Source organism: Hemitrygon akajei, chromosome 20 (genome assembly GCF_048418815.1).
Source record: "Hemitrygon akajei chromosome 20, sHemAka1.3, whole genome shotgun sequence".
Taxonomy (NCBI): domain Eukaryota; kingdom Metazoa; phylum Chordata; class Chondrichthyes; order Myliobatiformes; family Dasyatidae; genus Hemitrygon; species Hemitrygon akajei.
Genome location: NC_133143.1, coordinates 28886057 through 28898955, shown reverse-complemented (window position 1 = coordinate 28898955; position 12899 = coordinate 28886057). Strand labels below are relative to the sequence as shown.

General features: G+C 39.5%; 1 protein-coding gene across 2 annotated transcripts in view; it reads right to left on the bottom strand.

The window, feature by feature from the left end:
* LOC140713965 (uncharacterized protein C7orf57-like) overlaps positions 1-12899 on the bottom strand; it is an 84473-nt gene that overhangs the window by 63706 nt on the left and 7868 nt on the right. For both annotated transcript variants that reach the window (XM_073024653.1, XM_073024652.1), the window contains exon 2: positions 1978-2031. In XM_073024653.1, coding sequence (XP_072880754.1) covers positions 1978-2008 — 31 coding nt within the window. In that variant the 5' untranslated portion in view covers positions 2009-2031. The remainder of the gene's footprint in view (positions 1-1977; positions 2032-12899) is intronic.

Sequence of the window (12899 nt, the reverse complement as noted above, 5' to 3'; positions counted from 1 at the left end):
GGTACAGGAAGTACCTAATGAAGTGGCTACTAGGTGTATATTCATATATATTCCTATCCTATACAAATAATCAGGTCACTACACAACCTCTACTGTCCCAGGAAAAACAAACATAGGCTATCAATATTTTTCTTTAAAACCAAAATGTCCCACTCCTGACAGCATCTTGGTGAACTCCTCTGCACTCTGTACAGGGCAGTGCTAACTCTCCTTTTATTTCCTTTCCCAATCGTCCATCTTCAATTCTTCTCAGAAACCTTAACAGAATGGATGAACCTGCCAGTAACTGGAAAACAATTTCATGATAATGACAAGAGGGCATTGTAAATGCTGGGAAGTGTGCTAAGTCCTGGATTGACTGTCTGAGTTAGAAAACTGATTGTAAGCCTATTTTAAATTGTATGGACTCAAAATAATTGACTGCAGCTAGAACCTAAAAAAACTTACATAAACATTACATATTGCATCTCTAAAGATTTGGATAAATAAGTTTAGTGTCAAATCATTATTAATTGGGCAAAGCTCAGTATTACCTTTGCTACGCAATCACTGAAAAGACCTCACAGGTCAAAGTCCTTACACAGTACTGTAATTAAATGTCATTGACGAAACTAGCAAATTCATGGCTTAAAAGGAATGGACAATTGTGGTGGATTTAAACTTAGACCATAGACCACAAGATATAGGAGCAGAATTAGGCCATTCAGCCCATTAAGTCTGCTCTGCCATTCCATCATGGCTGATCCCATATACCACTCAACCCCATACACCTGCCTTCTCACCTTATCCTTTGACGTCCTGACCAATCAGCAAACTATCAACTTCCACCTTAAATATACCATGAATTTGGCCTCCACTGCAGTCTGTGGCAGAGCATTGCACAGATTTACTACTCTCTGGCTAAAAAAGTTCCATTTTATCTCTGTTCTGAAAGGTTGCGCCTCAATTTGGAGGCTGTGCCCTCTAGTTCTGGATACCCCCACCAGAGGGAACATCATCTCCAGATCCACTTTATCTAGTACTTTCAACTTTCAGTAAATTTCAATGAGATCCCCACATATTCTTCTAAATTCCAGTGAGCACAAGTCCAAAGCTGCCAAATGCTCCTCAGATGTTAAACCCTTCATTCCTCATGAACCTCTTCTGGACTCTCTCCAATGACAACTTGTTTAAAGAAGCTCAAACCCTGCAAATGCATTTATGCTTTTTAAAGGACAATTTGAGGACAATCACAACAGCAAAATACTTGACGTTTGACAATTCTCTGCCTTTTGAAAGGTGTGAAATGACAGTTCTTTGATAACTATTGTGAGCTGTTGTCTTCCAATTTCATTTTGCCTCTCATGAAGATTAATCTGTTTTAACATAGTCTGTATTGTTAAAATTGTTAAAGTGTAAAAGGATTCAATGCTCAAAAATAATGAGAAAAATATGTGTTGAGCAGTGATAAAAGCAGCAGTATTTTTCTCACCATCTTGTCATGTGTACTATATACTCAAAGAAAAAACAACCATCCATGTTTCTATTTAAAGTGTAGTTGTTCACATTGGAATTTCTTAGCAAAAACATCAGCTGAAATGGAACTCTTGATGACAACTGTATGCTGCAAAATGATATACAATTCCAAATTCTATATTCAGTAATCTGTCATGACATTTAACCCCATCTGCTGGACAATGATGAGAACACCAGGCATCATTAGCTGCAGTGCTCCATTGAGGGTTACCTTCCAGATGTTACTCTTGCTAAATAGCATCTCTTTGAAACTTTAATTTGCTATTAAAAATATTAATGTAGAACAACATCTAGGTAAGGTCACTTTTCCAATTACTTGATCTCCTGGAAGATTTAGCTGTGTGATGTCACCATAGGGTTATGGATTTAAAATAGGCAAATTAAAAACAAGCACAATCCATCTCATGAAATCTAAATTGTGCTTTAACTTAACATATTTGGAACAAAAGGTAATTGACTTACCACAGTCACTAAACTGACTAGAGGAAGACATTTGTTTATTTCTTGCAAGTAGCTCTAGAGAACAAAAACAAAAGTATTATTTTTGGGCAAGCAATAAAGTTTGCAGACTAACTTTTGAAAAATACCTTACCTATTTAATGAGTGAAATCTGCTTTCATTTTAAGAAGGTAATTTAATGAATATTTAAGTGATTGGAACTCAAAGTTTAAACTTGCTCAGAGCACTTTTAGAATTTTTGTTGGTGGTTTACAACTTTTATCAGCAATTGTTTTGATGGCTAATAATGTATTTAATTTTTATATTCATTGGTTTATATTAATTGCTTAATTTTAACTAATTTATTTTTACTTCATTTGGTAATTGATTTCTTTAACACTGGGTAAGTAACATGAGCAACAATACATAAACTCAGCTAGAAGGTGAATTAGACATGGATTGTAATCATGAAAACATGGAATGGAAAATAAACATCACTGAATTGATAAAATTATTTCCTTTTTAGTTAGGTTTATGCAAAAAAAAAACTTCCTTTAACATTTCTCGTGTTATGTGCCTAAGCCAGGATTTAATAGCTCTAATCCTTAGGAATTTCTAATCAACCATATTTTTATTAAAACTGCAAATAATTGACTAATTTAAAAACTACTCATTTGCATGACATATACTGTATAATTTTATCCACTTTATCTTCAATGAAAATTAGTGTTTGCAATGTATATTCTTGATATTTAAAAACTTGTACTAGTGACATTACTACATTTCAAAGGTAAAATGTCTTAGGCAAAGATGTAATGCACCACCTAATTAAATGTTGCTATTTGGCCTTCAATCTCACTTTTAAGGCCCTTGGCATCTCTGTTCTTTGCTTGTCATCATCTCGAGAACCATCATGTTCTACAAGAAAGGCACCAAAATAGAATGAGCAAGTCACATGGTATAAAACACATTCTTGAAGATAATTACTTGCCTGTATATTTTTTCTCATTATATCTGTTTATCTAATCCTATTTCTTACCATCCTATATACATACTTTTCCTCTAATGTCTCTATTTCCTGCATGGCTTGTCTATTTTGAGTGTTAATATTAATTTACATTTATTATTCAGTATTAAATGTATTTATTTTTCTCTAGAACATGGATATTTTAACCAATATCTATGTTTATAGGCCCTAAGATCCTTATATATAGATACATTGAACTCAAATGTTGCCCAGAGTAAAATGAACAATATATTGTTAACCGAGGTGTACATGTATTCACCTTCAATATATATATATTCATGTAGCTCTCTTTGATAATTTACCTTCACTCTTTAACATATGTAATTTTCTCTAGTATACTATTATTTACTAGTGTATATATTTATGTCCATTGGATATTGTTCACCATTGTGGATACACTCAGTATACTTTATTAGGGACAATTGCTCATTAATGCAAATATCTAACTCAATGTATAAAATCACACAGACATGGTCAAGAGGTCTAGTGGAGTTAGGGAGGAGCAGTAGGCTCAGCAGAGTTGGGTTTGAAGGCTTGTGAGTCATTTGGATGGCGGTTGGTGTTGCTGGCCTATGATTGGAGTGGGTTGGTGTTGCTGGTCGATGATTGGAGTCGGTTGGTGTTGCTGGTCTATGATTGGAGTGGGTTGGTGTTGCTGGTCAATGATTGGAGTCGGTTGGTGTTGCTGGTCGATGATTGGAGTCGGTTGGTGTTGCTGGTCGATGATTGGCGTTGGTTGGTGTTGCTGGTCGATGACTGGAGTGGGTTGGTGTTGCTGGTCTATGATTGGAGTGGGTTGGTGTTGCTGGTCGATGATTGGAGTGGGTTGGTGTTGCGGGTCGATGATTGGAGTCGGTTGGTGTTGCTGGTCGATGACTGGAGTCGGTTGGTGTTGCTGGTCTATGATTGGAGTGGGTTGGTGTTGCTGGTCTATGAGTGGAGTGGGTTGGTGTTGCTGGTCTATGATTGGAGTGGGTTGGTGTTGCTGGTCAATGATTGGAGTGGGTTGGTGTTGCTGGTCGATGATTGGAGTGGGTTGGTGTTGCTGGTCGATGATTGGAGTGGGTTGGTGTTGCGGGTCGATGATTGGAGTGGGTTGGTGTTGCTGGTCGATGACTGGAGTCGGTTGGTGTTGCTGGTCGATGATTGGAGTGGGTTGGTGTTGCTGGTCTATGATTGGAGTGGGTTGGTGTTGCTGGTCTATGAGTGGAGTGGGTTGGTGTTGCTGGTCTATGAGTGGAGTGGGTTGGTGTTGCTGGTCTATGATTGGAGTGGGTTGGTGTTGCTGGTCGATGATTGGAGTGGGTTGGTGTTGCTGGTCGATGATTGGAGTGGGTTGGTGTTGCTGGTCGATGATTGGAGTGGGTTGGTGTTGCTGGTCTATGATTGGAGTGGGTTGATGTTGCTAGTCGATGATTGGAGTTGGTTGGTGTTGCTGGTCGATGACTGGAGTCGGTTGGTGTTGCTGGTCTATGAGTGGAGTGGGTTGGTGTTGCTGGTCTATGATTGGAGTGGGTTGGTGTTGCTGGTCGATGATTGGAGTAGGTTGGTGTTGCTGGTCTATGATTGGAGTGGGTTGATGTTGCTAGTCGATGATTGGAGTTGGTTGGTGTTGCTGGTCGATGACTGGAGTCGGTTGGTGTTGCTGGTCGATGATTGGAGTAGGTTGGTGTTGCTGGTCTATGATTGGAGTGGGTTGGTGTTGCTGGTCGATGACTGGAGTCGGTTGGTGTTGCTGGTCTATGATTGGAGTCGGTTGGTGTTGCTGGTCGATGATTGGAGTGGGTTGGTGTTGCTGGTCTAAGATTTGAGTCGGTTGGTGTTGCTGGTCTAAGATTTGAGTCGGTTGGTATTGCTGGTCTATGACTGGAGTGGGTTGGTGTTGCTGGTCAATGACTGGAGTGGGTTGGTGTTGCTGGTCGATGATTGGAGTGGGTTGGTGTTGCTGGTCTATGATTGGAGTCGGTTGGTGTTGCTGGTCTATGATTGGAGTGGGTTGGTGTTGCTGGTCTATGATTGGAGTCGGTTGGTGTTGCTGGTCGATGACTGGAGTGGGTTGGTGTTGCTGGTCGATGACTGGAGTGGGTTGGTGTTGCTGGTCGATGACTGGAGTAGGTTGGTGTTGCTAGTCTATGATTGGAGTGGGTTGGTGTTGCTAGTCTATGACTGGAGTGGGGCTGTTTTGAAATTGTATGGGTTTAGGTAGTGGGGAGGATCCAGAAAAGAAACTGGAAATGGAGGTTGGGGGGACAGTGCAGTTGGCAGGAGGAGGTTGGAATGATGTTGAATCTAGATCTGGAAAATGGAAAAAGAAACATAATATTGGAGTGATTTCAGTGATGGAGAGGAAGGGTGGAATTTTTTGAAAAAAAGGTAGTAAGACTTTAAGGTATTTGTGTTAAAATTTGATCCAGAACATCCTCCTTCCATCAATCCCATTAAATTAACGAGAAAGTTAAAATCTGCTGTAGGAGGTATAGATTGTGCTCACATTTTGAGAGCAGGAAATGTGTTAATAATTGTAAGGATAAAAAACAGTGTGAGGAGGCATTACATGTGAAGACTTCGCTTGGTAAAAAGATAGTAACCATGTGGCCTTATGAAAATGGAGGTAATGGGGTGTCATAAGAGGTATTCCAAAGGAGATTTCAATAGAGGAGGCCAAATCTAATTTATTGGGAAGTAAGGTTCAGTAGGTAAAGAGATTGCAAGGTTAGAAATGGGGAAAAGATGTTTCGATTTATTTTGATGAGGTGAACCTCCCTAATAAAGTTAGTTTAAGGTATGTTAGTTATAACAGACAAGCTTGTATTCACCTCTGTTTAGATGTTTTAAATGTCAGAGAATTGGGCATAATACAGCAGTATGTATGGAAAACTAAGGTGTGGCAAGTGTCAGGGGATTGTGGAGAAGGTGTAAAGTTTAACTCTTGTAATTGTGGAGGAGAACAAGATGTATCTTATAGGGGATGTGAAATGCTTAAGAAGGCAGCTACAGTTCAACAGATTAAAGTACATTTGGGTATATCTTATGCAGTGGCTTTGCAAAAAGTTAAACAGAATGGTAATAAAATACTATCAGTCAGAGACTAGACTGTGAAGTCTAGTCTTGGCACCACATTTCTCTTAATAAAGATAATTTACTAGTGGATAAAATGAAGTTGTGGTGTTTATAATGGATATGGTAAATTGTCCTGCTCAGAGACATCTGGTCATACCGAGGAAACTAAAATTATTGTGAAAGCTGCAGAAAAGTATTTTGGTATTTTGGAAGCTGTAGATGAAGCTCTGATGGGCAGGGTATCTGTATCCCATTCTATTTGTAAAGGAACACGATGGGATTAAGAATATTGCAGTGGAGTGTGAGAAACCTGATTTTCAATGATTAAGATTTTAAGAAGTTTACTTCAGATTTGTCAAATCCTCCCAGTGTTATATGTATTCAGTAAACCTAGTTGTTACCACATTTAAGTTTTGCTTTGCAGGATTATTTTGCTATTAAGCATGATAGGTTAGTTGGTAGAGGGGATTGTGTTGCCTATTTTATAGGAAAGGTATGGAGTATAGATTTGTGAATGTGAGTGCACTTGTTGTAGAAATATTTGATTCAGTATATAGGTGTATTAGAGTGGTTAATTTTTACAATCCTTGTGGAAAACTTTCTGTTGATTTGTTTGGAAGTATACATAGCTCTAGCTGGTGATAGATAGGAGCTACAGGGAGGTAGTTACCTCTAGGTCGCAGGAGACAGGTACTTGGGTGACTGTCAGGAGAAGGAGCGGAAATGCGCAGCCACTGCAGAGTACATTAGTGGCCATTCCTCTCAATAATAAGAGTACAACTTTAGATACTGTTGAGGAGGACAATCTACCGAGGGGGGAGACACAGTTACTGGATCTCTGGTACTGAATCTGGTGCTGTGGCTCAGAAAACCAGAGGGATGAAGAAGACTGCAGTGTTGATAGGAGACTCCTTAGTCAGAGGAACAGAGACTAGGTTCCGTGGGTGCAACAGAGACATCTGAATGGTATGCTTCCTCCCTAGTGCCAGGAGCAGGGATGTCTCGGATCGGGTCTATGGCATTCTCAAGGGTGAGGGTGAGCAGCCAGATGTCTTGGTGCATATTGACACCAATAACAAGGTGAGAAGGTCCTGAAGAGAGAATTTAGATAACTTGGTAGAAAGCTGAGAAACAGGACCTCCAGGTTAGTAAATCTCTGGATTGTGTCCTGTGCCAGTGAGGATAAGAATAGGATGTTTCGGCAAGTGAATGTGTGGCTGAGAAATTGATGCAGGGGACAGGTGTTCAGATTTCTGGATCATTGGGACCTCTTCTGGGGAAGGTATGACCTGTACAAAAAGGACAGATTACACCTGAACCCAAGGGGCTCCAATATCGTTGCAGGCAGATTGGCCAGAGTTGTTCAGGTGGGTTTAAACTAATTTGGCAGGGGGAGGGGAACTGGAGTGATAATGCTGAAGATGAAGTAGTTGGTTTGTAAACAGAGGCATTGTGTAGTGAGTCTCCTAGCAAGGAGAGGCTGATGAAAGGACAAAATTGCAGTCAACAGGATGAGTTGCAATGTAAAAGGCAGACAAAATCAAAAAGGTTGAATACAGGGCTGAAGGTGTTACATTTGAATGCAGGCAATGGAATAAGGCAGGTGAACTTGTAGCACAGTTACAGATTGGCAGGTATAATTTTGAGGGCATCACTGAATCATGGCTGAAAGAAGATTAAAAGGAGCTGAGAGATTAATGTCCATGGATACACATTGGATTGAAAGGACAGACAGGAAGGCAGAGGGGATGGTATTGCTCTGTTGATAAAAAGTTAAATCAAATCATTAGCAAGAGGTAACATAGGGTTGGAAAGTGTTGATTCATTGTGGATAGAGCCAAGGAACTGCAAGGATAAAAAGACCCTGATGGGAATTAAATACAGACACCCAAACAGTAGTAAGGATGAGGTCTGTAAATTGCAACAGGAGATAGAAAATACATGCCCAAAGAGCAATGTTATAATAGTCATGGGGGATTCCAATATGCAGGTAGATTGGGAAAATCAGGTTGATGCTGGATTCCAAAGAGAGAATTTCTAGAATGCCTACAAGTTGGCTTTTTAGAGTAGTTTGTGCTTGAGCGCAGTAGGAAATCAGCTATTCTGGATTGGGTGTTGTGCAATGATCTGGAATTGATTAGCACACTTAAGGTAAAATAATCTTGGGGGTAAGTGATCATAATTTGATCAAATTCACCCTGAATTTTGAGAAGGACAAGGTTAAGTCAGATGTATCAGCATTACAGTGAAGTAAAGGGAATTATAGAGGCATGAGAGAGGAGTTGGCCAGAATTAATTGGAAAAGAACACTGGCAGGGATGACAGCAGAGCAGCAATGGCTAGAATTTCTGGAAGCAATTTAGAAGGCACAGCATATATACATCCCAAAGAGGAAGACGTATTCTAAAGGCAAGATGACACAACTGTAGCTAGCAAGGGAAATCAAAGCCAACATAAGAGCCAATGAGAGAGCATACAATAGAGCAAAAATAAGTGGAAAGTTAGAGGATGGAAAACTTCCAAATACCAACAGAAGGCAACTGAAAATGTCATTAAGGAGGTAAATATGGAACAAGTAAGCTAGTCAATAATATTAAAGAGGATACCAAATGTTTCTTCAGATACATAAAGTGTAAAAGAGGTGAGACTGGATATCAGACTGCTGGAAAACTATGCTGAAGAAGTAGTCATGGGGGACAATAAAATGGCAGATGATCTGATTAAATATTTGGCATCTGTCTTCAGTAGGGAAGATACTAGCAGTGTGGTGGAAGTTCCAGGTGTCAGGGGTCATGTAGTGTATAAAGCTACCATTACTAGGGAGAAGGGTTTTGGGAAACTGAAAGGTCTGAAGGTAGAAAAGCCACCTGGCCAGATGGTGTACACCCCAGGGTTCTGAAAGAGGGGGCTGAAGGGTTTGAAGGGCTGAAGGGTAGTGAAGGGTAGTGAAGGGTAGTGATCTTTCAAGAATTACTAGATCCTGGAATGCTTCCAGAAGACTGGAAAATTGTAAATGTCACTCCATTCTTCAAGAACGGAAAGAGGCAGAAAGAAGAAAATTATAGTCCAATTGGTCAGACCTCAGTGGTTGGGGAGATGTTGGAGCCAATTATTAAGGATGTGGTTTCGGGGCACTTGGACGTATGATAAAAATAGGCGATAGTCAGCATGGTTTCCTCAAGGAAATATCTTGCCTGACAAATCTGTTGGAATTCTTTGAAGATATAACAAGCAGGATGGACAAAGGAGACATCTAGTCTGTATTAATGTTAATGGTCTGTACTTGGATTTTCAGGCCTTTGACAAAGGTGCTACACGGAGCTATTAACAAGCTACAACCCCTTGGTATTACAGGTAAGACTCTAGCATGGATAAAGCAGTAGCTGACTGGCAGGAGGCAAAGAGTGGGAATAATGGGAGCCTTTTCTGGTTGGCTGACAGTGACTAGTAGTGTTGCACAGTGGTCTGTGTTGGGATCAATTCCTTTTATGTTACATGTCAATGATTTGAATGATGGAATTGATGGATTTGTTGCAAAGTTTGCAGACAATATGAAGATAGATGGAGGAGCAGGTAGTTTTGAGGAAGTAGAGAGGCTATGGAGGGACCTAGACAAATTAGGAGCATGGGCAAAGAAATGGCAGATGGAATACAGTGTCAGGAAGTGTATGGTCATGCACTTCGGTAGAAAAAATGAAAGAGTTGACCATTTTCTAAACGGAGAGAAAATACAAAAAAAACAGGCACAAAGGGACTTGGGATCCTTGAGCAGATAGAGTCTGCGGTGAGGAAGGCATATATGATGTTATCATTCATTTCAAGAGGACTAGGATATAAAAGCAAGGATGTAATGTTGAGACTTTATAAAAAGCGCTGAGGCCTTACTTGGAGTGTTGTGAGCAGTTTGGGGCCCCACGTCTTAGAAAAGATGTGCTGAAACTGGAGAGGATTCAAAGGAGGTTCACAAAGGAGAATCATTCACAAAAATGATTCCAGGATTGAATGGCTTGTCATATGAAGAGCATCTGATGGCTCTGGGCTGGTATTCACTGGAATTCAGAAGAATGAGGGGTGACCTCATTGAAACCTATCAAATGGAGAAGGCCTTGATAGAGTGAATGTGGAGAGGATGTTTTCCATTGTGGGAGAGTCGAAGACCACGGGACACAGCCTCAGAATAGAGGGGTGTCTTGTTAGAACAGAGGTGAGAATTAATTTCTTTAGCTAGAGAGTGATGAATCTGTGGAAATTGTTGCCACAGGCAGCGGTGGAGGTCAAGTCTGCATGAGTACTTAAAGCAGAGGTTAATAGATTCCTGATTGGCCAGGGCATAAGGGGATATGGGGAGAAGGAAAGAAATTGTGGCTGAGAGGAAAAAGGAATCAGCCATGATTAAATGACGACACAGACTCAATAAGCCAAATGGCCTAATTCTGCTCTCATGCCTTACGGCATGGTGCAAGGACTTTAATGCATGTAGTTCACTGTGGGGTTTTTCACAGAACGGTGGTAATAGTTTGATTGTAAAAGAATTTTTAAATATTTTCCATCATGTGTGTCTTAGTGATGGGAGGGGTATGAGATTTAATGTTCATGATAGCTCTAAAACTGCTATAGATTTAACTTTAGTTTTGAATATACTGTCTGGAGTGAGTATGTGGGATGTCAAGGGTGATGAACCATTGGGGACTGATAATTTTCCTATATTTATAAGTTTGGGTTTGGATTTATATAGGGACAGGAGGCCACTTTTAGGAGGTGGAACTTTGGTAAAGTAAATTGGGAGAAGTTTAAGGTTTTATGTGCTGAACATCTGTCAGGGCTGAACATGGAGGATGATGTGGATTTTTGTAATGAAGAGTTATGTCACCTTATTCATCAAACTGTGTTGGAAGTGATTCCTATTAAAAAGGGCACTAATAGGAGAAAGGCTGTACCACAGTGAACAGAGGAGTGTGCAGAGGCAATTGGGAAGAGAAATCAGGCATTTAGGAAAGTTAAGAAATATCACTGTCCAAGCCATGGTAAGGAAAGTGGTGAAGATTGTGAAAAAGGTTTATTGGAGGTCATATTGTGATAATATTGGAAGGGAGATTAAACTTGGAGATGTTTGGGGAATGTCTATGAAAATAGGTGGGGAGAGGTTCATAGGGATAATAATGTTCCAGTATTGATTGATGAGGGTAAAATTATTGTTACTGAAATAGGGAACGTTAGGATACTGGCTAGATCATTTTGCTGCAATTCATAATCAAGATAACTTAAGTGAAGAGGTTAAACAATTTAGGAATAAGGATCTTAGTGAATACTCTGGTGTGTTGGAAGTCTGCTGTAGTAATGATTGTATTACTGATGTAGAGTTTCCATTGTATGAATTTAAAAAGGCTAGTATTAATACAGACTAGATGTCTCTAGGAAAGGATGATATATGCAATTGCATGATTAGACATAAGACTGACTTATTTGAGATAATATTAAAATTTATGAATCATATTTGGAGGTTAGGCCATCTTCCTTCTGCAGTAGTGGTGCCTATTCTAAAACCTGGGAAATTTCATAGAACATAGAATAGTACAGCACAGTACAGGCCCTTCGACCTACAATGTTGTGCCGACCCTTAAACCCTGCCTCCTATAATAAAGCATAGTACAACAGCACAGTTTTGCCAGATCTTTCTAGTTATAGGCCTAAATCATTAACATCTCATTTATGTAAACTTATGAAATGTATGATAATAGAGCTTTTGAACTGTATTTTGGAAAAGATGTAATAAAGTGATTTGAACAGATAAATTAGTTTTATTCATGGCAAATGTTAATTGTTCTGAGCAGTAAAATCTAAAACAGAAAAGTTAAAAGTGATAGTGAAGACAACGGTGAGGTTTTTGAATATCAGATAGCTGCCATGGGAGCAGTGTGGATAGAACTGAGTCTGAATGCTCCAAGTCTTGAGGTTTATTTACAAGGTAACTAATACTCATCCTGTTAATTCCTCTGTGGAATGCTGGAATTTTAATAGCTTATGGACAGGAATTTAAGAATTGTGTGAGGAATTTTACTGAGAAACTGGATGTGATGTGTGTAAGAAACATGGCTTAACCCAACACTAGATTTCATAATTAATGGTTATGAGAGTGTAAGAAATGATAGTTAATGGAAGATGGGGTGGGTGTGCAATTTTTGTTAAAAGGGGTTTACAATATAGAGAACTAAAGAAAGGAGTAAGTAAAAACTGATGTATGGACAAGGAAGGTACAATTAAAATCATAAATATCTATAATCCTTGTAAAAATTAGAAATGGGTTTCCTGGAGCAACATGGTACACGTGGAAGTACAAAACAGTATGGGGATTTTAATGCATACAGCACATTGTGGGGGAGGGGAGCATGATGACATCAGTGGAGCAGTGATAGAACTTATGGTAAAGGAAAATCTGATGCGTATAAATGATGGAAATGGGACAAGAGAAGATTAAATTGCAAGTTCTGAATCAGCAATTGATTTAACATTAGTCACGGCAGGCATCTTCAGCAGGAAGGTGTTGATGGAAGGTTTTGAAAGAAACAACAATAGGCAGTGATCATTACCCTATATTATGAAGAAAGGGAATAGAAACAGTAATAGATCAGGAAAGTACGCTGGAACACCGGCTGTTTGAAAAGGCTGATTGGGGAAAATGTTAAGAAATAAGTGATCAGGAATGACAGAGTACTGAAATCAATCAGGATGTGGAACTTTCAGGTGACAAGATTGTAGAAGGGATAATGACAGCAGCAACAATAAGTATAACAAGAAAATGGAATAGAGCTAAAAAGAAAATGGTGCCATGGTGACAAAAGACTGGGGAAGCAATTAGACA